Consider the following 26,700-nt stretch of genomic DNA (forward strand, 5'->3'; position numbering starts at 1 on the left):
TTTCTGGTAACAGTTTTTACTTTGTATCCTGAAATGATACCTTAGTAAGTTACTGTGTTAAATCACATTTTTCTGTTGGGTTCTGATAAAATAAGAAACTGCTTCTTTTTGAAGGTAACATTTGGCTTTAAGGTTTAATAAAACCATAGTTAAGAGTGCTGTAGGCTTTGTTAAAATCATATATATCAGAGACAGAAAGATTTGTGGTTGTGGGGCTTGGGGATGAAATGGCAGTGGGGAGTAACCCTTAATGAATACAGGGTTTATTTTGGGGGTGATGAGAACATCCTGGAATTATATGGTGGTAATGATTGCACAACTTTATGAATATAAAAACTAAAAATCAATGAATTGTACACTTTTAAAGGGTGAATTTTATGTTTGTGACTTAAATTCAATTTAAAAAACCCCTCAAAACCATATATACCAAGGAAACAGTAAAATTCATTTTATTTTTATTTATTATTTTTTTATTTAAAAAAAAATTTTTTTTAACGTTTATTTGTTTTTGGGACAGAGAGAGACAGAGCATGAACGGGGGAGGGGCAGAGAGAGGGAGACACAGAATCGGAAACAGGCTCCAGGCTCTGAGCCATCAGCCCAGAGCCTGACGCGGGGCTCGAACTCACGGACCACGAGATCGTGACCTGAGCTGAAGTCGGATGCTTAACCGACTGAGCCACCCAGGTGCCCCTAAAATTCATTTTAAAGATTTAACATTCAAAGCAAGCTAACACAAGAAGATATGTAGAGAGGAAGAAAGAACACCATTTTGTATCCCTGGCAAACCAGGATCAGACCAACAGGGCAACTTCTCTGTGTGTGACTTGAATTCAGTTCTGTTGAACAAATATTTCCTGAAGGTCTTCTTTGTATAAGATACTGGAAGGCATGAACAAGAATCTGTGAAACTTGATCATTGTCCACCAGGGCCTGATTTCTTGTTGGAGACAGATACAAGGCTATCTAAAAAGGACAAAGGGTCAGGGATGCCATATTATTACAGAGATATAAATGAATGTAATACAGGAATGGGTGAGGGGTTTGGGAGAACATGTTAGAGGAAGTGAGGTTTGAGCAAGGCTTTCATAAGGGGTAGAAGTGCTTCAGAAAGGGATGTGGGAGAGAGCATGTTTGGTAGAGTAGACAGTATGAGCAAAGACAGAGGATAGGAGAAGCATGGGGGAAGATGGTCGGATATTTTATGTGGCTGGACCACTGGGTCTCTAGCACCCTTTAGGTAGGGAGACTACCTAAATCAACTCGCATTTTGGGGACACAGTACACTGAATTGAAAGTGGTAATCCCAGTTGGCTCATTGCTTGCCTTATAGAACAAGTTTAAAGGCACTGAGTTCAATCTTCAATTTTTAAATTTACTTGACTTAATAGTTATTTCCTATATCCCCTTCTCCCAGAAAAACCTTTAAAATCTATGCCAAAATTAGAAATGGAATTGTAGTAGTTTCAACTCCTCGAAGGCTAGGAGTTCTAATTCTGCCAAGTCAAACGGAAGTTAGGTCGACATAGCTGTTACCACTGCTTTGGGGAACTGTGTGTGCATATGCTTCTTCTTGGGAAGGAGAGATGGATGAGGCAGGAGGCTGGAGGCCAGCTTCCTGGGGCTGGCTGGGGTAGCCAAGACAGCCTGTATTTCCTCCCATCCCCTCTCAAGAAGCCTCCCCTAAGCTTCACAGAGTAGCAGTTGTTGCTTTGGCTGAACTCGCTCACTGTGTTCTGACTACACAGTTCTGACTACACAGAGCCACACCCTACTGTGTCAACAGCAGGATACGGGAGAGAGTAGCGTTAGGATCGCTTCGTAGCCTCAGCTTGCTTTAACAGAAATAGAGTGGGAAGGAGGCTGGTCTTTGGGCAGCTCAGCAACAATTTTCCAGTTACGCTTTTTTAGAAAAATATTAGGTTGGCCTCTTCAATTATTCACTCTTTTTGCTACTCTTTTCTGTAAAGCAGAGCTATGTTTCTCGCTCTGAAAATAATTTTAGTATTATAAGCTACTAGTATATTTTACTACGCTCTTTTTTTGGGCATTCCATGACAGAGAAATAAACTGACAGACAAATTTCTCCAAAGATGAACTGGAATTGGATCTGTTAGGTGGTGTAGCATGAAATCTTACACCTTTTAGAATTCTAGAAAGTGTGGGGACACATAATCATAGAATTGCACTGTTGGAAAGGATCTTATAAATCATGTTTTCTCACCTCTGCTTTTTGTTTCATATTTAAATCTTGACTAAAACATCTGCCTTAGCTTTGTCCATGTAATTTCTCTCAGGGTGGGGGAAGCCTTAAATACTGGATGTAGAACGGTGGTTCACAACACTGGCTGCACATTAGCCTCACTTGGCATGGGCTTTAAAATATATTGGGTCCAGCCCCCAGAGCAATGAAATCAGAATCTCATTGGTATTACTAAAATCCAGGATCTCTGCTTTCTGTCTGTGGCCAGAATTTGGCAAGTTACTTTGCCTTTCTGAGCCTTAGTTTCTTCCCCTATAAAATGGGTAGAATGATAGTTTTTACGGTATAGGGTTGTTAGGGTTAAATGAGTTAAGCCATGCACAGTATTTAGAGTAGTGCTAAGTAAATGTTAGCTAGTATTATTAACATACCTGTCTAAATTTGGTTTGCCAGTATTTTGTCCAGGACTTAAAATTTGTTCAGAGATTAAGATGTACTTTTCTTTCTCAAACTGTTTTATTTGTTTGTTTTTGTTTTCAATGTTTTATTAGCCACATAAAGTTAATTGAAGGGTTTTCTCCCTTTTACTGTTTGTTTTTTGTTTTTTGTTTTTTTTTTGGCAGGGGAGAGTTTAAAATTAGTACTTTTAGTTCCTTTGGTGTCTTATGGAATGTGCTTGTAAGTCCATCTCCACCAGGGTCTTCTTTATGGGAAGCTTTTGAAATAGCGTGTAAGTCGGATCAGAAACTTTCCAGTGGCTGCTTTTTCATCTCACTCCAAGTATAAGCCACAGGTTGCGCTGTAGGCTGTAGGCTTCATCCCTTGTGAACTGGCCTCCTATTAACCTCAGTGCCCTCATCACCTACTATCCCCTCCTCACTTGCTCCGTGTACCTGTACTCCTTGTTTCTTTTCTTCCCTCAGTGGTTACTTGAATGTGCCAAGCATGCACCTGCCTCAGGGCATTTGCGCTTGCTCTTTCTGTCACCTGAAATGGTTTTCTCCCATATGGTTGCTTTGTGCTCTCCTTTCCTTCAGGTCTCTATTTGAATGTTTTTTAATTAGAAAGGCAACCCTACACTGTATATTAACTAACTTGAATTTAAATAAATAGATTTAAAAAAATAGAAAGGCAACCATTCATGTGTGTTTGTTTGTACTTTTGTTTATTTCTTTTTTTATTCATTCATTCGGTGTTCTTTCAACTTTTGAAACAGTTAAATATTTGTTGAAAACCTAATCTGTGCAGGCATTTTCTAGATACTTGGGATATATCACTGAGTAAAACAGATGGAAGATCCCTGCCTTCATGGAGTTTATATTCTGGTGGTAGGGATATAGAAAAAAACAATAAACACACTAAATAAGTAAATTATATTAAAAGATGCTACTTGCTTTGGGAAAAAGAAAAAAAAATTAGCAGGGTAAAGAGTAATCAGAACAGATTGGGGAGGTATGGAGGAAAAGGGGGGCAAGTTGCATTATTAAATATTAAGTAAGGTGGTCAGAATAATCCTCACAGAGGTGAGATTTGAGCAAGACTTGAAGGAGGTGAGAGTGTTAGTGGATATCAAGGAGGAGAATGTTTCAGGCAGAGGAATTGGCAAAGACCACTAGCTAGAAGCACCTACTGTAGTCCAGGATGGGCAAGAGGGCTGGTGTGATGGACTGAGAAATCAGGAGAGTCGTAGGAAATGAAGTCTCAGGAAATAGGATATCCAATTGGGCTTCATAGCATGTCATAAGGACTTTGGCTTTTTCTCTAAGTGAAACAGGGAGCCATTGGAGGAATTTGAGCAGAAGGGTGATGTTGTCTGGTTTAGGTTTTAATAGGATCATACTGGCTACTGTAGGAAGCAAAAGAGAACTAGGGAGACCAGTTAGGGTATTGTAGTAATATCCTACAGATAAGAGATGGTGGTGAGAATGATTGGATTCTGGGTTTCTTTTATATTAAAAAAATGTATTTAATTTAAAATGTAATTAAAAAAATTTTTTTAAAGTTTATTTACTTTGAGAGGGAGGGAGAGAGAGAGAGAGAGAGAGAGAGAATGAATCCCAAACGGGCTCCATGCTCAGCACGGAGCCCAACATGGGACTCAATCCCACAACTGCAAGATCATGACCCTGGGCCAAAATTAAGCACTGAACCACCAAAAAATTATTTTCGCTTTTATTTTTTTAAATGTATTTATTTTTTTTAAATTTATTTATTTTTGAGAGAAAGCATAAGCAGGGGAGGGGCAGAGAAAGATGGAGACACAGAATCCGAAGCAGGCTCCAGGCTCCGAGCTGTCAGCACAGAGCCTGACGCAGGGCTCGAACCCATGGAACCGTGAGATCATGACCTGAGCCAGAGTCAGATGCCCAACCAACTAAGCCACCCAGGAGCCCCCCAAAATTATATTTATGTATGTATGTATGTATGTATGTATGTATGTATGTATTTTTAATGTTTATTTATTTTTGAGAGAGAGAGTGAGAGCATGAGCAGGGGAGGGGCAGAGAAAGAGGGAGACACAGAATCAGAAGCAGGCTCCAGGCTCTGAGCTGTCAGCCCAGAGCCCGATGTGGGGCTCGAACCACAAACCATGAGATCGTGACCTGAGCCGAAGTCAGACGCTCAACCAACTGAGCCACCCAGGTGCCCCCAAAATTATTTTTAAATTAACAGAGTAAAATTTACTTTTTGTGTATGTGTACAGGTCTACAAATTTTAATACGTATCTAGATTCGTTTAACCATCACCACAGTCATGACACATGTTAGACTAGTCCATAGTCTTTTGAAGGTATAGGTACCATGATTTGCTGATAGATAGGATGGGAGAAATAACCTGAGCAATTAGAAAGTTGGAGCTTCCATGAACTGAGATGGGAAAGACTCTTGGTAGAGCAGGTACAATCAAGAGCTCAGTTTTGGACACAAAAAAATGTGCCCAATTTATCTAATTTCTCGAAGTTATCGGTATAAAGTTATTTACCTGTGACAGAGTATCAGAATTTTATGTACTTTTTCTGCTTATACTCATATAAGGAATTATGTATTTTATCTCTTTATGCTATTCCCTTTCCAGTTTTTTCCCACAGATGGGAGCATACAACAAACACTGCTCTGCATCTTGTTTTCCTCCCTTCCCAGTGGGTCTTGGAAATCATACCCCTTCAGAACAGCTCAGAATAGAATTGAGGTATATACATGTACCTTAATTTTTTTAACCAGTCCTAGGTTAATGGACATTTTTTCCAAGTAGTCATTTTTTGTACATTGTGAATAGATCTGTAAGAAAATTCCCTGAAGAGTTTCTGGGTTAAAGGGTATGTGAATTAGTAATTTTGATAGATATTTCTAAATTGCTTCCTGATGAAGTTCTATCAGTTTTAGCAAGCATGAAAATGCATGTTTCTCTATATCCACATCAGTAAAGTGTACCTTTTTTTTTTTGAAGTTTCTTTATTTTGAGAGAGAGCAAGAGTGAGTGCATGCACAAGTGGGGGAGGGGCAGAGAGAGAGGGAGAGAGAGAATACCAAGTAGGCTCTGTGCTGTCAGCTCAGAACCCAACATGGGGCTCAGTCTCACAACTGTGATATCATGACCTGAGCCAAAATCAAGAGTTGGATGCTTAATCAACTGAGCCACCCAGGTGTCACTGAGGCTAATTTTTAACAGTAATGTGCATAAGTCTGTATTTCAAATAGTCTTGGTAATTTCAGGGTTTGAGACAACTTGTTAGATTTGTTTAGGTCTTTTTTTTTTTACTTTGTGTTTTGGCTGGTGGGCTCACACTAACCATTGAGGTGTTAACTCTGGTAATATTCACTTGTGCTTATATTCCTAGTCTTTAATCTGTGGGTTTTTTTTTTTTTTTTTTACAAGAATCTTTCTAAGCCATTTGGCTATTTTGTGAGGATTTAGTTTAAATTAACTACTATGATCTGTAATTAATTTAACTGGGCTCAGGTAAAGCACAGTACTTTGCAGTATATGGAGAGTGGTGCAAGATGGAGCCACTCTGTCTGATGTCACTCTCAGTCAAGGAAGAATTACCATATATTATAGGTTATATAGGACTAGTGAAGGTGCCAGTGCCAAATGATATAGCAAATATTAATAAAGAGTAATTTTGTTTTTAGATAGAATACGAATATAAATAGAAGTCCTAATACACTCTTCCCACATCTTACTGTGTCTTTTTTGTATGTAAATTTTTAAATTTTCATTGCTTACAAATAGTATTTTGTCTTGATTTTTTTTCCATACCATTATTTATTTAGTTATTTTTATTGAATTGTAATTGATGTACAATATTATTAGTTTCAGGTGTACAACATCATGATTTGACCTTTGTATACATTGCAAAGTGATCACATCAATAATTCTAGTTATCATCCATGACATACAAGTTAATACAATATTATTGCCTGTATTGCCCATTTTGTACATTACATGTACTTATATTACATGTACATTACATGACTAATTTTAAAACTGGGAGTTTGTACTTCTTGATCTCCTTTACCCATTTTGCACTCTCCCTCAAGCAGCTCTCCCCTCAGGCAACTATCCATCTATTCACTGTATCGATGAGTTGGGGTTTTGTTTTGTTCTGTTTGTTTTATTTTTTAGATTTAAGTAAAATCATACAATGTCTTTCTCTGACTCATTTCATTTAATGTAAAAACCTCAAGGTCAATGCTGTCACAAACGGCCAGATTTTATGCTTTTTTATTGCTGAGTAGTATTCCATTGCATGTGCATGCACACACACAGACACACACACACACACACACACACACACACACACACACACACACTCTTTATTCATCTGTTGATGGGCACTTAGGTTGTTTCCATATCCCTGCTATTTGCTAATTGCAAATAATGCTGCAGTGAACATAGGGGTACATATATCTTTTCCAATTAGTTTTGTTTTTGTTTTCTTTGGGTAGACACCCAGAAGGGGAATTATTGGATCATGTAGTAGTTCTGTTTTTCATGTTTTGAGGAGCCTCCATATTGTTTTCTATGGTGGTTGCACCAGTTTATATTCCCACCAACGCTGCACTTTCTTCTACATCCTTACCAAAACTTGTAATTTCTTGCCTTTTAGGTAATAGCTATTTTGACAGATGTAAGGTGATATTTCATTATGGTGCATGTGCACTTGAGACAGATGTGTATTTTGCTGTTGTCGGATAGAATGTTCTATATATGTCTGTTAGGTATATTCAAATGTACTTAACAACAAATGTCTGTTGTTCAGATCTACAGTTTCCTTATTGAATATCTGTCTTTATGATCCACCCAGTGATGAGATTTGGGGTATTAAAATCCACTACTATTGTATTTCTGTCCATTTATCCCTTCATGTCTGTTAGTATTTGCTTTATATATTTAGGTGCTTCTGTTTTAGATGCACAAATAGTTCAATTGTTATATCCTTTCGTTGGGATTGACCTCTTTACGTAGTGTATCTTCTTAACATTCCTTCTGGGGTGCACATGCCCCACCTTTGAAGACCACCATTCAGGGAGAATGAATGGTTGACTCTATATATTCTTTTTTTTTTTTTTTAAGTTTAAGGGGGGGGAGGGGCAGAGAGACAGGGAGAGACAGAAAATCCTAAGCAGGTTCTGCACTGTCCATGCGGAGCCTGATGTGGGGCTTGAACTCATGAACCATGAGATCATGACCTGAGCTGAAATCAAGAGTTGGATGCTTAATCGACTAAGCCACCCAGGCACTCCGATGCTATATATTCTTTAGTAGACCCTCAATTAATGTAATCCCTCTCAGCCAAGTTATTGAGTGTGTCAGTAAATTAGGGATTATCGTCCCTGGAAATTTCCTGAAGTTATGGCTATGCTAAGGGCAAAAGTGACTGTCAATGTAACCAGGGCTAGGATTGACATTCTTTTGTGAACATGGAGTCTTCTAAGGATACTTGGATGCATGATAATGACTATTTGGGAATTTCAGTAAGACATTATGCCATAAAGGATCACTACAATGATTTTATCCAGGAAAAGGTTTGAATTCTCACCTTGGCTGTACAAAGTCTTAATAAAGATATCTGACTTTGAAAAGTCTAATTTCTATATACTCCGTAGATAATACACCTAGTAAAACAAAATGAGGTACTGTATGGATTTACCAACTATAAACTTTAATTTTAGAATAATTATATCTCTTCTTTATAGTGATGAGTATACAGGTTGTAATCTTTGATTTGCAATGTTAAAACGATGTAATCCACATGTAAGGACGTTACTTGGCAGGAGGGCATGCATTCAGCTCTTCCAAGTAATATCCAGCCATTAGGGGCAAGTTAAACAGAAGAGGTAGGTGGGCCAAGGATTGAGGGGGGGATATATTGTTGTCTTATCCTATTGGAAAATACTGGTTGATCTGTCAGGAAATTTTTCCTACGGACCCTGACTCAAGTAAGTAGCATGATGCAAAATCCTTACAGATATGTGAATAGCTGGGAATCTGTGTTGCAGCTTAACTTATTCCTTTCTAGGGTGCTAAAGGCAAGGAAAGGTTGGTTGAAACTTCAATCAGTCTTCTTGGCCAGGTGATATAAAGTAGAGGATGGCAAACTGCTACAAGCCAAGTCTGGCCCACCACCTGTTTGTTTAAGTAAAATTTTTATTGGAACATAGCCATACCTATTTGTTTATGTGTCATCTGTGGCTGCTTTTGCACAACAGTGGTGGAGTTGAGTAGTTGTGACAGAGATTGTATGGCTCACAAAACCAAAAATATTTACTATCTGTCCCTTTTCAGAAAAAGTTTGCTGACTCCTGGCTTAGTTGTAGTGACCTGTAGCAGAATGATCTTTCCCAGAGCCTGCCTGGTCTTTTCCTAGAAAATTGGTCTGAAATGCCCAGGCTTGTAGCTTATCAAGACCTGACATTTAGTTAGTTCTTTTTATAGTGAGACATTTAGTTAATTGTTTTTATAGTGAAAAACAAAGCATATATGGTAAAATGCTAAAACAGTACTAAGAAGTATATAGTTAAACCCCAAAACATCCTGCTCACCTAGCCCTCTGTTTTCTTCCACAGAGACAACTAGTTAGAAATTTCTTCTATACATTTATAAGAATTATTTGTACTTATGCAAATCTTTATATATCTGTATATATCCTTTGGGATTATATAATCTGCACAGTGTATGGATCTTGCCCTCTCCTCCTCTTTAATTTTAATACTTTACTTTGAAGATTGTTTCATATTGGTACTTAGCAGCATGTGTAGGTTTTCATTGTTTGTTTAATGGCTGCATAGTATTTATTGTGAAATTTCCTTTATTCTAAGTTTGTGGACGTCATTTAAAAAGTTTTTTAGGGGCACCTGGGTGGCTCAGTCGGTTGAGTGACCGACTTCGGCTCGGGTCATGATCTCACAGTTTGTGAGTTCGAGCCCCGCGTCGGGCTCTGTGCTGACAGCTCGGAGCCTGGAGCCTGCTTCCGATTCTGGGTCTCCCTCTCTCTCTGCCCCTCCCCGTCTCATGCTCTGTCTCTCTCTGTCTCAGAAATAAATAAACATAAAAAAAAATAAAAAAAAAAGTTTTTTAATTACACAAGTAGTGTGTGAAAACATTCTCCGTATAAAGAACTAACACATCACTGGTAACTGAAGTTCTCTTGGCCTCTCACATAGGTAATTACAGTTAACACTTTGGTTCTTCCAGATGTTTTATTTCTATTTGTAGTCATTTATATTTTTTTCTTAACGTAAATTGTATCATACTGATATTATTTTATATCTGTCTTTCTTTACTCAATATTGTATGTGCCATTGTACATATAATATTAACTCATTTTTACAAATAGTTTAACCATTTTCTTGTTGAACATTTTAGGTTATTTTCTAATTTTTTCACTAATATAAGTGATGCTCAGTGAGCATCCCTGTGCATAGCTTCTTGCATGTACGTACTGAGTAGTAGAATTGCTGGATCCTAGGGTATGACTTTTGAAAACTTAACAGATATTGTCAAATTGTGCTCCAGCCTTTTTTTCCCCACATTACACTTCCACCAGCAGTGGTTGAGAGTAGCGGTTTCCCCATGCTGTCTTTAACATTATTATTTATAAAAATTTTGGATATTTATAAAACTTTTGGATCTTGGACAGTTGAATGGGTGAAAATGGCATTTGATTTTTTAAAATTTATGCCATCTGATGTTTTATTCATGTCTTTAGTAATTAGAGTTTGAACAGAGTTCCCATATATTCCTCACCCAGTTTTCCTATTATTAACATCTTACATTACTATGGTACTTTGGTACAACTAAGGAACCAATGGTGGAATATGACTATTCACTAAACTGTTTACATTATTTCTGTTTCACTAGTTTTTCCCTATGTCGTTTTTCTGTTCTAGGATTCTTTCAGAATATCATATTATATTTAGTTATCATATCTTCTTAGCCCTCTCTGATCTGCGATAGTTTCTAGGGATCTTTTATTTTTAAATAAATAACGACTTATTTATTTTAAAACAAGTAATTTGTTGTCCTAAGACTTCTTACTCAATAGTCCATCACTTTCCTATTGATTTGAAAGGATAGTTTTATTATATATTGAATTTCTACATTTACTATTTTTCATGGTTTTTAATTTTCTGTCTACTTTTGTCTGATACATAATTATTTTAGTTGCTGTATCTTTATAATACCATTTCTTTAATGTCTCGTAGAATTAGCCTTTCCTTATTCTATTTTTCCTTGGTGTACTGTTTGTGCCACTTTGCATGTTTCTTAAATATCTCTAATCCAAATTGTCGATTAAAAACCTGAATAGAATAAGTGTTTTGAGAATTGGGTTTTGGTCTGTATAAGGTACACTTAACCTAGGTTTTGTGGTCTTATCCACAACGATAAACTGACTATTAATGCCTTACTGAAATTGAACTTTATTATGATGTTCCTCATTTACCAATTTAACTCTAAACTTGGCTTTTTTTTTTAAACCTGTCTGGACCTAAGTTTCCATACTGTTTATTTGCCTTTGTTTGCTGCTCTTTCAAGTTCACATTTGTGTGGCAGCCATGGCATCGGTACCCTTGATTATTAATATATTATTTCACTGCTACAAGGTGAATGTATCAACACGTAATAATCTTCAGTGTTCTTTACATTTATTTATTTGTTTGTTTATTTTAATCCTTTTGGAGGGTAATTTGATATTTTTGGTAAATCAAATATTTTTTCTGTGGAATAAATATGGTATAAAATGTCTAATTCTTGTTCAGTAGAGATTCAACCTTCCTAATTAATATTATTTACTAATGCTGTATATTCTTTGTTTCCCCTACTCTGAATTTCATCTTTTAGTTTTTCATGTATTTGCAAGTTGAAAATTGATTCAAATTAGGACTTTTATGCATTATTGTGGAATTTAATTTCACACATTATAGATTTTGAAATTTATTGTAATCTTGGCTCAGAACTATTGTTCCGAGGCGCGGTGTAATACAGTCTGCTGGTTGAATCTAATTAAGGTGTCGTATCACTTGCATGCAGTATGTATCTTTGTCTAGAATGTTCTAAAATTCCTCAGTTGGGAATAACACTTCCTTCGGTTCTTGGTCGATAGAAAACCCCAGCAATATTTGATATACTATATGTAACTATTTAAGAAGCAGACTTTGTTTATTTTTTGCATTTTTTGATTATTTTAACCAAAATGCTCAGTTGCAGTTTCTAGCATGATTACCGACAGATTGGGCATTAATCTTATTAATGTCACCTATATTCATTTACCATCACCGAGTTCAAAGACAAGCATGACCATACTCCAGTTTGGGGTACACAAATATTATAGAAGTATAAATAATTTAGTAAATGAAAGTTGAATAGCTTGCAAGTAAAATTGCTTTCTAACAAGTATAATTTATAATTTTAAAGAAAATGAGCACATTATCTTTTTATGAGATTATATTTTACAATTATTGAGTTGACTATATACTGTAATTATGTGTTGGAGAAATGGCCTGCCTTTCTTACAACCATGTGAAAACGAGCAATTTCAAGCTGTCTAGAATTCCCAGGATTATCTTGCTTGGCCCACAGGGTTTTTTCCCCCCTCTTTCTTGGTTTCTGTCTCTATTACCCATTTCTTGCTCTCATTTGCAAGGTAATCGTCCCTTAAATAAACAAGAATTCTCTAAAGACTGAGCAGAAACCAGGGTTAAGTTGCACAGCCCTGGCTGACAGGGCCTTTTGTGGACATGTTCTTCTCCAGCAGAATTGCTTGTCTCAAGGTCTTTTCTATTTGCTCTTTGCGTATGCTTCCAATATTTAAATAAGGAGCCTTTTCTCCCTGTTTACGTCTAGGCTTCCTTAGACTTTCCAGCACAGTACAATAGAATAAGTATTGTATGTCTCTTCTAGTCCCATCTCCACCCCTTTTTACAGTGTTTTCAACTTAGGCACTATTGACATTTTGGACTACATGATTCTTTGCTGCGGGGGCTGTCGTATGCATTGCAAGAAGTTTAGCAGCGTCCCTTCCCTTTACTCACTAGATGCCAGTAATAACTCCCAAGTCATGACAGTAAGAAATGTCTCCAATTGCTAAGAGAGTAGATCTTAAAAGTTTTCATCATAAGAAAAACACTAAGCAAACAAAACTAGTAACTATGTGTGGTGATGGGTATGAACTAAACTTATTGTGGTAATCATTTCATAATATATACATATATCAAATCATTATGTGGCACACCATAAAAAAGTCTCCACACAGTGCTAGATGTCTCCTAGCAGTGGGGAACAAAATCGCGCCAGCTGAGAACCAGTGCCTTATGATATTGAACAAATGCTTGAATTCCCTGGCTGAGACTTAGATTCTTCATCTGTGTTATGTGGTTAATAATCCTTGCTTACTGCACAGGTTAAAATACAATAAAAATGTATTTTAAAGTATCATGTACAAATAAGAGGTTGGGTTAAGCCTGGCAGCAGAACTCGGCTCTGAATTCCATTTCTGTCATATCCCAGTGCAGAGAATGAAGCTGAGAATGTCAGGTCTTGGTGATGGGTCACAGGCCTCATGACTTCCAGTAGATGGTACTCTGCAGAGCTCTTCTGTCCAAACAGGGAAAGTGGGTGGGTACACTTCAGGAAGTAAAAGGAGCAGCGCTTGACTAGATGATGCATGTGTTCCTTCCCAGGCTGTCTGGTGGCAGCTGCAGTGGGGCAGGGCTCCACTGGGAGGACACGTGGCATTCCTCAGAATGACTCTAGCCTTTCGTACGTTACTGAGTATTTAGCACTCTGGTGTGCATGGTTTTTGGCCAGCCTACCCATCTCTGGTCCGTTACTATTTTGGGCATCCCTATCTCCTTCCTATGTATTTCAGGTTCAACAAACATTTATTGTGTCTAATGTGCAAGGCATTGTGTTGAGTGCTTTCACATATTCTCTTTTAGTCCTTTTATAATCCTATAGGTGGAATTACTTGTTTCACAGGTAGTAACAACAGTAGTAGTAATACTAGTATTAGTAATAGAGGCAGCAGTAGTAGAAACTAACATACATGGAGTTCTTACTGTATGCCTGGCACTGTGCTCAGTGCTTTTCTGTATTAAAGCACTGAATCCTAGCAACATTTTTTTGTGTGGGCACTATTATTTTGCTTCTTTTTACAGGTGTGGAAACCAAGGCACAGTGAAATTCAAAGGCTCATCCACACGGCTAGTAAGAGGTAGATTTTGGATTCGAATCTAGGCAAATTGTCTCCAGAGCCTATTTTCTTAGGAAACAATGTCAGAGAGATTAAGTAACTTGTACAAGTTCATGGAACTACTATGAAGTAGGCTGGGATTCACATGATGACTCCGGTCCATCGCCGTTTCCTGCGTGCCAAGCACCACACTTATCATTCACCTGTTCTTGCCTCTTTCTGGGTAGGATAGCTTCTGTGGTGCTAACTTATAGCACAATAAGAGGATCTATTAGAAGATAGGTCATGAATTCAAGATGGGATGATAAAAGGGGTGATAAAAAGAGGCAGAGAGGAACTTGGAATCAGCCTGGTGGAGCTTTTCTTATTCAGTACTTTGGTCTGGAAGGTACTTTCTGAATTTAAAGTCATAACATTTCTTTTATTTTGATAGATCTGGTGATGGGCCTATTATCTGTGTTGGAGCAGACCAGAAAGGGCCAGAACCTAGAACCAGACTTATCCCCGGGGTGGGCAGGTGCTGGTGGGAGAGAAGTATGCGAGGAGTTAAACCCTTATAGATGGTGTATTTGTTTCCTAGGGTTGTTGTAACAAAGCACTGCAAGGTAGTGCCTTAAAGTAACAAAAATTTATTCTCTCACAGTTCTGGAGGCTAGAAGTCCAAATCAAGGTGTCGATAGGGCCATGTTCTCTTTGAAGGTTCCAGGAGAGAATCCTTCTTGGCCTCTTTCTAGCTTCTGGTGTTTTCTGGCAATCTTTGGAAGTCCTTGAATTGTAGACGCATCACTCTAGTCTCTGCCTCTGTCTTCACACGGCCTACTTCCTTGTGTGTTTGTGTCTTTGTCTCCAGATTTTCTTCTTTATAAAGACACCAGTCATACTGAATTTAGGGTCTACTCCTACCCAGTATGACTTCATATTAATTTAATTACATCTGCAAAAGACTGTATTTTAAAATAAAAATGCATTCACAGGTTCTGAGTGGACATGTGTTTTGAGGAGCAGCATTTAACCCAGTGCAGATGGTATCCAGGGAATAAGCAGCAAAAGGCTCCACAATCAGCTTGAGGGGAGACCCACCAGAGTACATGGGGGTTCTGACCAGTGAGTGAAGCATGACAGAGGATATCTAGGAACAGGTTGTGATCAGAGATTCAGCTAGGTCAAAACCATGTATTTGATCAGTGTAAGCAGATAGGAGAATCTTTACCCTAGGCCGGTCTCTACTTTCTTTAGGATAATGGCAAGCAAGCCAAACTGTTTGAGAGAACAGGCAAATGATCAGGTTGTTAAGAAAGAGAACAAGTTAAGACACCCATGATTTGAATCATGAGAGGCCTTGGTCTCAGGAATAAGGAAAAGCTCAGGCATGAGGGTGGGACCAACTAGGTCAGGGCCAGTCCCACAGCAATTGATTTACTGCTCAGTCCTAGAGAGTTGGCAGAAGCAGCTAAAAATCCCCACTTCCTAGGGATGGGCCTGGAGACCAGGTGGCATGGAGCAAGGAGTGAATGAAAGTCTTTATCAATGTAATTTGGAAACAGATTGTCAGTTTTCAACACTGGCTAGTGTTAAGGTGCCCTAGTAAGGTGTAAGTAATAGTGGGCTCTCTGGATGATCCTGAGTGTGCTGGACAAAGGATCTTGAAAAACTTAATGATATCAAATGTCATTTGTAAAATGAAAGAAAGCTCTTATCCTTCCTGGGAAACACTTTGTAAGGTTAGCCTCTCTGCTCTCATCAGAGAAGCTGAATCAGAGACTGAGTTGTTTTGACATTGACACCTTTTTTTTTTTTTTTTAATTTTTCTTAATGTTTGTTTATTTTTGAGAGAGAGAGAGAGAGAGAGAGAGAGAGAGAGCACGAATTGGGGAGGGGCAGAGAGAGAGGGAGACAGAATCTGAGAGGGAGAGCTTCCCGATGCGGGGCTCAAACCCAGGAACCCTGAGCTGATGTTGGATGCCTAACCGACTGAGTCACCCAGGTGCCCCATCGATACCTTTTCTTTTAAAATTTATTGCTTGATAATGCTTCTTTGGAACTTTGATTATTTCTTTAATACAATTAAAATCCAGCCTGCCATGTAGTTCTAGGACTCTGAGCAACCCATATTGTGTCTGTTTCTCCTCTTACCTTGGAGTTGGGCTGATTTCTGTGAGGATTGTGTCCTAGACAGTTTATAAGAACAGAGAACCCCAATGCTTGTGCTAGTCAATGGCTTCTCCATCTACCTGCCTCTACTCTTCTAGCCTTAAACACTAGGCTTTATGCACGCACGTGCATGTTCATGTGTGCTTGCCTTTGTCTCCCTGGATGTATATCATATTTATTTCATTTTTATTTTTTTTTTTGAGAGAGAGGGCGTAAGTGAGTGAGGGGCAGAGAGAGAGAGAGAGAGAGAGAGAGAGAGAGAGAAGTGGGGTTCACCTGAAGCGGGCTTGTATTTACCCGAACTGGGGATCAAACTCACCTGATGTGGGACTTGAGCTCATGAATTGTGAGATCATGACCTGAGTCGAAATCAGATGCTTACTGACTAAGGCACCCAGGTGCTCTTGTATATTATATAATTCAGGATCCTTAAAAAAAATTTTTTTTTGACATTTATTCATTTTTTGAGAGAGAGAGAGAGACAGAGCATGAGCGGGGGTGGGGCAGAGAGAGAGGGAGACACAGCATCCGAAGCAGGCTCCAGGCTCCAAGCTGTCAGCACAGAGCCTGATGTGGGGCTCGAACACACAAACTGTGAGATCATGACCAGAGCTGAAGTCGGTCTCTCAACTGACTGGGCCACTCAGGTGCCCCTCTAACTCAGGATCCTTATTCAGTACATTTTGTCTTCTGTCATTAGTTTTGGTGACCCTCTGGAATTTGCCAGTAGTCTATGTCCCTTAGTTCCCAAAATTATCATAAGCAATTCTGTGATGAATGTTACTGTTCATATATTTTATATACTAAATTGTTTGCTTAGGATAAATTGCTAGAAGTGAAATTGCTGGATCAAGGATATGCAGTTTTGAATGTTTTTTAAATGTATTTCACAATTATTCTCCGGGAAAGCTTATATTCTCTAGTTGTATATATATAAGCCCTCTTTTTCCTGAACTCTTAGTAATACTAAATGTTTTTCTTAAGTTTGTCAGTTTGATAGATAACAGACGGTACCATATTCTTATTTAAATTATTACTTTTTAATTACTTGATTATTTGGACATATTTTCATGTTTATTGGCCATTTAAAAGTTCTTGTTTTAGGAATTACCTGTGAATAGTTTTTGCTCATTTTCCTTTGGAGTGTGCTTTTCATCCTCTTCCTTCATTTATTAAACAACTATTAATTGAGTACCTTTTCTGTGCCAGGACCAGGTACTGTTCTTTGTGAGCAGCCCTGATAAGATCTCTGTGATTAAGGAGCTTACATTCTATTGTAGTGAGACAGAAAATAAACAAATATGTAATACGATGAGTGGGGATAAGGACTGAAGGTAAAGTAGGCATAAAGGGAGGTAGCAAATGATTGTGGGGGATGCTGTGTTATGAAATGGGTCATGGGAGTCCTCACTGACACCACTAGTATGTAAGTGGAGACCTGAAGATAAAGGAAAAAGCTCTGCTGATTTTGGGGGAAAGCGTTATAAGACAGAGGAGACAACCAGTGCAAAGGCCCTGAGGTTGGACTGTGTTTGACATGTGACCATAGTTTGGTGAATGAAAGGGAGAGTTAGGAGGCGAGTCTGAGAGGCAGACTCAGCAGCAAGGAGTTGAATGGATGTGGGGATGTAGAGCATGCATGCAGGGCTTTGGAACCAGAGTAAGGTATTTGGATTTTATTCTGAGTGATCTGGGGGAGCACTGAAGAGTTTTGAGTGGTGAAGTGGCATATTTTAAGAGATGTTTTAAGAGAACATTGGTGGTAGTAAGTGGAGACTAGACTGGGAGGTGGTCAGTAGTGGAATCTGGAAGATCAGTCAGGAGCCTCTTGCAATATGCCAGATGGGAGACACTAGTGGTGTGGTGGAAGTGACAAGTGATTCTGGATAATTTTCCAACATAGAACCAATGGATTTTGCTGATGGAGATGATGTGAAGTGTGAGAGAAAGAGGAGTTAAAGATGACTCTGGTTTTTGGCCATTTGAAGAGATGGGGGAAATGTGGGCAGAACAGGTTGGCTGGTAAAATCTTAGTGATTTGTAAGAGCTTTTTATGTGATGAAGTTTATTAATATTTAGTCATTTAGGTGGAAAAAGTATTTTTTCCTCAATTTGTTGTTAGTTAACTTTGTTAGTGCTGTTTGTTGTACAGAAATGTCAACTGTTAGTCTTTACAGGTTTTGGTTTTGCTGTCATGTTTAGAAAGATTCTAAAAATAATCACCTAGTCTTGATCCTCTATGGTTTTGTATTTGCATTCACTCTTTAATCTGGATGGAGTTAATTTTGGTATAAGCTTAATTAAAATCTTAATTTTTTTTTTTGGCATTTTTAATTTAGGTTTGTTTTATTTAAGTTTAATGTTAATTCCATGCTGTGTTTCAGTAAGAACAATACAGATTCTGTATCTGTGGCTCCAGTCAGATATCCAGTAGTACAAATTAGCTTCAAGTTACACATACTGAACAAAAGAGGTTGAGCGAGCGAAGTAGGGAAGGGGGGGCCCAGGGGGGAGAGGGAAGGAGAAGAAACAAAGAATTGAACACACATGCAGGCTTTTCCATACCACCTTCAATGCTAACTTGCTTTAGAGGGAGAGTAAAAGTAGGCAAGAATGAGCAGCCACGGATTGTTGAACTGTTACCAGCACCATGCTTTTCAGCAACATTTCAGCAGAGTTTGAAACACTTTTTACAGCAAAACCATTACAACTCTCTGAACAACTTTTAGCCACCTCAAGCTAACACCCAATTAATTTTAAACATTGGTATAAAACTCAATTTAAACAATTAGAAAAAGGAAAAATAATACCACAATGCCTCATAGTGTGATTAACCTCTCTCTTAGATGCTCGCGTCACCTAGAAGTCTAATAGCTTTCAAATATCATTTCCATTTCTAATGGTGATCTTGCCCCACCTGGCAGGAGACAATACAGTAATGCTGAAAAAGCCTCTATGCAGTCCTGTTAGTGTCTTAAAGAACCTAAAAGCTGGGACCAGTAAAATCCACAGAAATTCACTCTTGCCTTTAAGAACTTTTGAAAACGGTTTAAAAAAAAAAAAAAAAAAAAAAAAAAAACCAACAGGGCAGGAACCTAAATTCTGAGACCAAATGTAAAAGTCAGATTTGGTGGTTCTCAGTGACAATGGGGGAATTTCCAATGGGGGTGGGATGGGAAGGAATGGGGTGGTCAGAGATGGTTTCTCTTGTTGGCTTTTATGTCTCACTGATTTTCATCTTCCACATCCTGCAGCGTTTCTTTATTCTGCTCTTCACCATCACCCTGCATGTCTGAAGTCCATAGCGTCAGATTATCACGTTAACAACTGCATGATAAGTGTAGAGTCCTTATAGCTTTCTTCACTCAGCGTATCCAGTTCTGCAATTGCATCATCAAAAGCTGCTTTTGCCAACCTGCAGGCACGGTCAGGGGAATTAAGAATTTCATAGGAGAATACGGAGAAATTGAGAGCAAGACCTAAGCGAATAGGATGCGTTGGTGGAAGTTCTGTCATTGCAATATCACTAGCAGCTTTATAAGCCACTAGGCTGTTCTCCGCAGCCTCCTTCCTGTCATTTCCTGTGGCAAATTCAGCCAGATACCTGTGGTAGTCCCCTTTCATTTTATAATAGAAAACCTTGGACTCGCCAGTGTTAGCTGCTGGAATGAGGTGTTTGTCCAGTACATCCAGAATGTCACAATAGATTAACTTTAGCTCAGTCTCAACCATTTGCCGATATTCCCGAATCATTTTTAGTTTGTCTTCTCCTCCCTTGTTTTCTTCTTTCTGTTCAATGCTGCTGATGATTCTCCAGGAAGCTCTTCTGGCTCCAATCACATTTTTATATGCAACAGATAGGAGGTTTCTTTCTTCAACTGTCAACTCCACACCCATCCCTGCTACTTTCTTCATCGATTCCACCATTTCGTCGTATCGCTCAGCCTGCTCGGCCAGCTTCGCCTGGTACACCAGATCCTCCCGATTATCCGTAGCGGAAGTGGCTCCGGAAGGGTCTGCGCGACGAATGGAAGCGGATAGTGTTTCCGACTGTCTCAGCCTCTCGCTCCGTGTCTGGGCAGCAAAAATGGCGGCGCCTCCAAATCTTAATTTTTTTCAAATACTTAACCTTTTATTCTAGCATCATTAAACAATTTGTTCTTTGCTAAGAGAAATGATTGTATCATTGCCTCTGAATTGGGAAAGAGGGGTATGTGGCAAGTTGTGTAAAAAGATATTTTATTACATATTAGTGTTTGGCAAGCCCCTTGTCTTATCTTTGGCTGATGACTTGGTGCCTATAATTTCTGATTATCCTAGATTGTAAACATTTGTCTCCTGAGTCTCTTCGATCCCCAAAGAAGGTACTTGGCTTAGAAAATGGCTTGCGTCAGTTTCCCTCATTGATTGTGAATTCTGTCCTGTGGATGAAATGTGACCTGTTTTTAACCACAGCCTATGACTTGCCACCAAATACTATTTTCTACTACTTCATTTTTTGTCAACTGATAATTGTTCTGAGATTATGAACTAAAATTTGCTCTAGCAATGCAAAAATTGACTACAATGTATACTTGTTGTCCATTTAATCACACTACAGATTCCAAAGCCCTCCACATTTATGTATTCCATACATTCTCCCTGCTCTAGTCCTTCTCTGATATGTGGATAATTTAGAGGGGATGATATTTAATTTACTGAATTTTCTTCTTTAGGGTAAGAAATATATTTCCTATGTTGTTAATAATGTTTACCAAATCTTATAGTTGGGTTAAGTCTTTAAGCTTGGAAGTACACCTCCAGCATTTTGTTACTTAGAAATTTATTTCAAGGCTGATTGAACCTAAATCTCTTAACTGTTTCTTTGTTTTTTTGTAGCGAGGGAAATATGAGGTTCCTAAGTGGCTCTCTTCTAGTAGCGTTCTGCTTCTTCAACAGATGCTACAGGTAAACTTTGTTATTTATATTTAAATAATAGAAGTCTACTGCAGTTGTTTGATCCAACTTTAAGATGTCTGTGGTGCTGCTGTATTTGGAAGACAACACCGTTTTCCTATTAGCTTAAAAAAATTCCATTCAGTATATCTACTGCCCTCTACTAGATGCTTTCTTTTCTTTTTATTTATTCTAAAGTTTTATTTATTTAAGTAATCTCTATACCCAGTGTGGGGCCTGAACTCTCATGACCCTGAGGTCAAGAGTTGTATGCTCTTCCAACTGAGCCAGCCAGGTGCCCCTTTTTGAAAATGTATTTTTATTTTATTTTTTTTAAGTTAGATGTTTTCTTAATTATGTTGCAAATGCATTTTCTTTTAGACCTCTACCATGTCTTTGCTGATGTGGTTTTCCTTCCTTTTTCTTGAGCATTGTCTGTTTTCTCTGACTAACTCGACCACCGTGTTCCATTTTCTTGCTCCCGCTCTTGCACATTAAGTGTATAGTAGATAGGGAATAAATGCTTGAATGAGCTGATACACAGTCAAGTGGACCCTATGAACTAATGCGATGATTCTCAAGCTTTAGCACGTATCAGAATTGCCAGGGGCTCGTTAAAACACAGACTGCTAGGTGCCACCCTGAGAGAGTGGCTGATTCGGTAGATCTGGGGCAGGACTAGGAATTTGCCTTTCTAACAAGCTACCAGATGCTGCTGATGCTGCTGGTCTTGGGACCACACTTTGAGAACCACTGATTTAGGGGAATGGCTTCTGAGGTCTAGGTATCTACCCTGGCAATCAGTAGGCATGCCACTAACCTGGTTCTCATCTGTCAAATGGGGATTCTGACACTGGCCTTACTGCTATGTAGTGTTATGAGGGTAAAATGAGATAAATAGGAAACACTTTGAAAATAGGAGTACCTTATTAGTGCAATATTTTTTTCATTATTATGTATTCAGAATATCTTCCAGTTTTTCCATCTATTAAGCCATCTCCAGTTTTTATTCAAAATTTACTTCAGGCTCACCCACCTTGATTAAGTAGGGCCAGACCACCAAATCTCCATAATGAGATTGAAAACACCTCATCTTTCTTCTGGACTCCAAAAAACTTAATCTTTGTTGATTAATTCTCCTCTCCTCACATTTGAAAATTACAAATGGAAAAGAAAGGTGTGCTTTTCAACTTGTTCTATGTGATTGTAAGCTCATCAGAGGTAGAGATTGCATATTCACTATGAATGCCCTGCATTGTGGTTGCTTGAATATTAAATTGGTGAATATTTCCTGTGAATAGGTTTTCCAGCAAAGACTATTACATCATACAATAGATTGACTGAACTTCATGAATAATGTCCATACCAATGAAGTTCATGTTTGTTAAACATTTATCTTCTAAGCCCGTGTTGGTTGCTATAGTTTTCTTGCCTCTATTGCCTTTTTTAAAGAATTTATTCCAAGGCCATTTTAAGGTCTTTGACAGCATTTTTGTGATGATAAAGTTTACATCTGTTCTGATGAATTTTGAGTTCTCAGGAGTAAAGGAGTTCTGTGTTCCCTATTTGAAATGTTAACCTCTAGCTACTTCTCAATGGCCACTAGGTGGACCCAAAGAAACGGATTTCTGTGAAAAATCTATTGAGCCATCCCTGGATCATGCATGATTACAACTGTCCTGTTGAGTGGCAAAGCAAGAATTCTGTAAGTAAAATGAAGTCTGGTAGAATTTTTCAAAAAACCTTGTTTGATCTTTCTGTGGATTCAGGAACTACACTGATGTGGTTTAAATATAAAAGAAAATGTAGTTTGTAGACTTGTTCATCAGATTGGTGTTTGTGAGGCTTGTAACCTAATTATATATTTGCCTGTTAATCTCTAGGACAGTGGCTCTTAACTTAGGCTGCACATGAGAATCATTGGGACCTTAAAAAAAAATGTCAGGGCATCTGGGTGGTTCAGTTGGTTGGGTGTCTGACTTCAGCTCATGTCATGATCTCATGATTTGTGAGTTCAAGCCCCGTGTTGGGCTCTGTGCTCACAGCTCGGAGCCTGGAGCCTGCTTCCGATTCTGTGTCTCCCTTCCCTCTGTCCCTCCCCAGCGTGTGCTGTCTGTCTCTTTCAAAAAAAATAAAGAAATATTAGGAAAAAAAAATGCCTGTGCCGCATCCCAGAACAATTAGTGGATATTTTTAAAACCTTCTATGTGTTTCTTGCCTGTAGTCAAGATTGTGAACAGTGCTCTGGAAACCAAAGCAAGTTGCCTAACTCTGCCAAATCTATTTATTTGTCTATAAAAAGCAGATTAAACCAGTTCTGTCTACTTCCCAGAGTAGTTATGAGGTTATAGTGGTTCTCAAACTTTTAAGTCGGAAGACTCCTTTATACTCTTAATATTTATTGATTGATTCATTTAAAAGTAACAGTAGCAAACCTATTATATTTTGTCTCAAATTAATATCTTCTGAAAAATAACCTTAAAAAATAAATGTAGCAAAAAGAGTAGCATCTTTGCAAGCATCTTTGTAGTCTAGCTTGATAGAAGACATTTGGATCTCATCTGCTTCTGTATTCAGTCTGTTTTGATATGTTGTTTTGATTGAAGCATATGAAGAAAAAGCCTCACAGATATGTACTAGGAAAAGAGATAAACACTTTAAAAACTTTTTCAGATAATTAGGGATATTCTGTGATAGTCCATTAAAACTTGACAACTGGTAGCTTCTGAAAGGTTAGTTGATTGTGGAATATGAAAGCACATCAATGAAGCTGTCGTACTCTGTTCCATTCAAATCCATCGGTCTGTCCATTGGATTCCTTCCTTATGTAATATTATGCATTGGTCATTTGGAAACTATTGGTTCACTGAGTTATGCATATCTTCCAAATGTTAACACCTTTCAATCATACACTAGAAAAAAATCATATTCCTTTTTTTTTTAAGTTTATTGATTTGAGAGAGAGAGAGAGAGAGAGAGAGAGTGCACGTGCTAGTGGGGGAGGAGCAGAGAGAGGGGGGAGAGAGAATCCCAAGCAGGTTCTGTGCTGTCAGTGCAGAGGCTGATGCAGGGCTTGATTCCACAAACCGTTAGATTGTGACCTGAGCCGAGATCAAGAGTTGGATGCTTAACCGACTGAGCCATCCAGGCCCCCCAGAATCACATTCCTTAAAATCACTATTGGTCTCGTCAGAAAAGTCTTTAAGATTTGGAAAGCTGTTAAACTAATAGTGGCAGATACAAATTTTCCAAAATGTTAATTTTTGCTTGAAAGCTCAAATTATATCATTGGCAGCAAATACTGTCAGTTTGTTTTCCTTGAAGTGGCAGATTCATTTTGTTCATTTTTGAGAAAATGCCAAATACCCGAGTCTAAATAATTATAGTTTGCCATTGTTCTTTCAAGTAAAAATGGTGTTTTATGAAGAAAACAGGTAATTCAACTCATAACTCAGTTACACAGGCACTTTTCCTCTAAGAACCATCATATTTTGGTATACATAAGTGCTTTATGCACAGTTCCCATTTTGTCACACAATATAAAAAATACATGTACTCAGTGTCCAAGATTTAATAAAATTAGTACTTTTTACTGCTTCATCAATGATATTCTTTTTTTTTTTTTTTTTGAATGTTTATTCATTTTGAGAGAGAGAACGTGCATAAGCTGAGGAAGGGCTGAGAGAGAGAATCCCAAGCAGGCTCTGAGCTGTCAGCACAGAACCCAACGTGGGGCTTGATCCCACGAAACGTGAGATCATGACCAGCCAAAACCAATAGTTGGATGCTTAACTGACTGAGCCACTCAGGCGTCCTACATTAATGATCTTCTTAATTGAAACTGACTTAAAAAAATTTTTTTTGAACTGTAAGTGCATGACAAAGAATATAGTATTTTAGTATAGTTTGGTGCCACTGCGTTGATTTGTACTAAGGCACAGCAGTGTTACTCATCATTGCTTTTGCACCATCACTGCAAATGTTAACATTGTGAAAAATGAAAAACAGTATTATAAAAAACAGTTTTGACCTTGGAGATCCTCAAGGGGTCTGTGGACTACACCCTGAGAACTAGTCTAATATATATATGAAATATATATATGTGAGCTATTTAAATAATTATTATTATATTAATATTTAAGTCTTTTTTAACCAATAGCAACTTGAACTTGGCAAAAATGTGACTATTGCGAAAGGATATGTGCTTTGATATTAACTATTAGTATGTAAAATAAAATCTCAAAATTTAGTGACTTAAAATAATTATAACCTCTAATTTTGTGGACCAGCAGTTTGGGTTGGCTCAACCGGGCAGTTCTTGTGCCCATCTTACCTGGGGTCACTCATGTGTCTGTAGTCACCTGTGACTTAATTGTGGCTGTATGGTCCAAGCCTTACTCAGAAGATCAGCTGTTTGTGCTGGCTATTTGTGGGGCTGCATTGTGTGCAGCAGGCTAGTTGGGGCTTCTTGAAATGGTGGCTGGATTCCAAAAGAGGCAAGAAAGTGGGAAAGCTCTAATACTTAATTTTTCAAGCATTTTCCAAGTCTCCGCTTGCATCATGTTTGCTTATATCCCAGTCACCAAAGTGAGCCACCTGGCAAAGCCTGGAGCCACTATGAAAGGTGTGCCATTCTAAGTCCAAACAATTCTTATCCCCTATGTATAGATAAGGAAATCAAGAAATGAAAAATAATGACTTAAAAAATAAATTTGAAAGAGTGGCATCGCTTTACATCTTTGCAGATTAAGTCTGACTTAATAGAAGACACTTGGATTTGTATCTGCTTTTGCATTCAGTCTGTTTTGCATTCTGTTGTTTTGATTGAAGCATATGAAGAAAATGTAGCCTCACATAGGTATGTGGTTAGAAAAGTATTTTAATACTTTAAAGGGGAAGTATTTTAATGGCCTTTTCAGATAATTTGGCATGTTCTCTGATAATCAGCTAAAACTTAGGCAGCGAAGCGGGGTATGTGTATGGGTCAACAGAATAGCTTGGATGTTTCTCAGACATGTCACAGTATGGACTTGGTACAGCTGTGAGCTATTTGCTTTCTGGAGTAATCACCTTAATACATGCAGATACTCTTCCCAGTGGCTACCTGGTCTTGGAAAAATAAATGAAGCTTGTTTTTAGCTTCTTCTTACTAGTTTGCCCACTGTTAGAAATCCCTTCTGATTCTCCCATGACTGTCAGCTCCTAACATTTTTCTTCTCCATGTTCCCTTCAGTCCTCCAGGACATCTTTAGTATGTATGTATGTATGTATGTATGTATTTATTTATTTATTTTTTCATCTTTAGTATTTATTGAGCAAATGCAGTTAGAGAGGCAACTTAATTCTTTTTTTTTTTTTTTTAAGTTTTTATTCACATTCCAGTTTGTTAACATACAGTGTAGTATTAGTTTCAGGTGTACAACATAGTGATTCAGCACTTCCATACAGCACCCAGTGCTCATCAAACAAGGGTACTTCTTAATCCCCATCGCTTATTTAACCCATCCCCCCACCCACCTCCCTTCTGGTATCCATTAGTTTGCTCTCTATAGTTAAGAGTCTGTTTCTTGGTTTGCCTCTCTCTCTCTCTCTCTCTCTCTCTCTCTCTTTCTTTCTTTCTCTCTCTCTCTTTTTTTTTCCCTTTGCTCATTTGTTTCTTAGATTCCACATATGAATGAAATCATGTGGTATTTGTCTTTCTGTGACTGACTTACTA

At 38.2% G+C, this 26,700-nt stretch overlaps 2 protein-coding genes across 4 annotated transcripts in view; one reads left to right on the forward strand and one right to left on the reverse strand.

Moving 5' to 3' along the window:
- The window catches only part of MELK (maternal embryonic leucine zipper kinase), a 93,908-nt gene that overhangs the window by 25,042 nt on the left and 42,166 nt on the right, over nt 1-26,700 (forward strand). For all 3 annotated transcript variants that reach the window (XM_045469076.1, XM_045469077.1, XM_045469078.1), the window contains exons 9-10: nt 20,928-20,996; nt 22,591-22,689. In XM_045469076.1, coding sequence (XP_045325032.1) covers nt 20,928-20,996; nt 22,591-22,689 — 168 coding nt within the window. The remainder of the gene's footprint in view (nt 1-20,927; nt 20,997-22,590; nt 22,690-26,700) is intronic.
- LOC123593358 (14-3-3 protein epsilon-like) lies at nt 18,374-20,087 on the reverse strand. The gene has a single exon (XM_045469079.1). The coding sequence runs from the start codon at nt 19,974-19,976 to the stop codon at nt 19,365-19,367; it is 612 nt and encodes a 203-aa protein (XP_045325035.1). The 5' UTR covers nt 19,977-20,087; the 3' UTR covers nt 18,374-19,364.

The sequence above is a fragment of the Leopardus geoffroyi genome, chromosome D4, assembly GCF_018350155.1.
Source record: "Leopardus geoffroyi isolate Oge1 chromosome D4, O.geoffroyi_Oge1_pat1.0, whole genome shotgun sequence".
NCBI classification, from domain to species: Eukaryota; Metazoa; Chordata; class Mammalia; order Carnivora; family Felidae; genus Leopardus; species Leopardus geoffroyi.

Bases quoted from the DNA above. Each gene is read 5' to 3' on its own strand.
- LOC123593358 (XM_045469079.1), bottom strand. From the start codon at position 19,976: ATGGTGGAATCGATGAAGAAAGTAGCAGGGATGGGTGTGGAGTTGACA.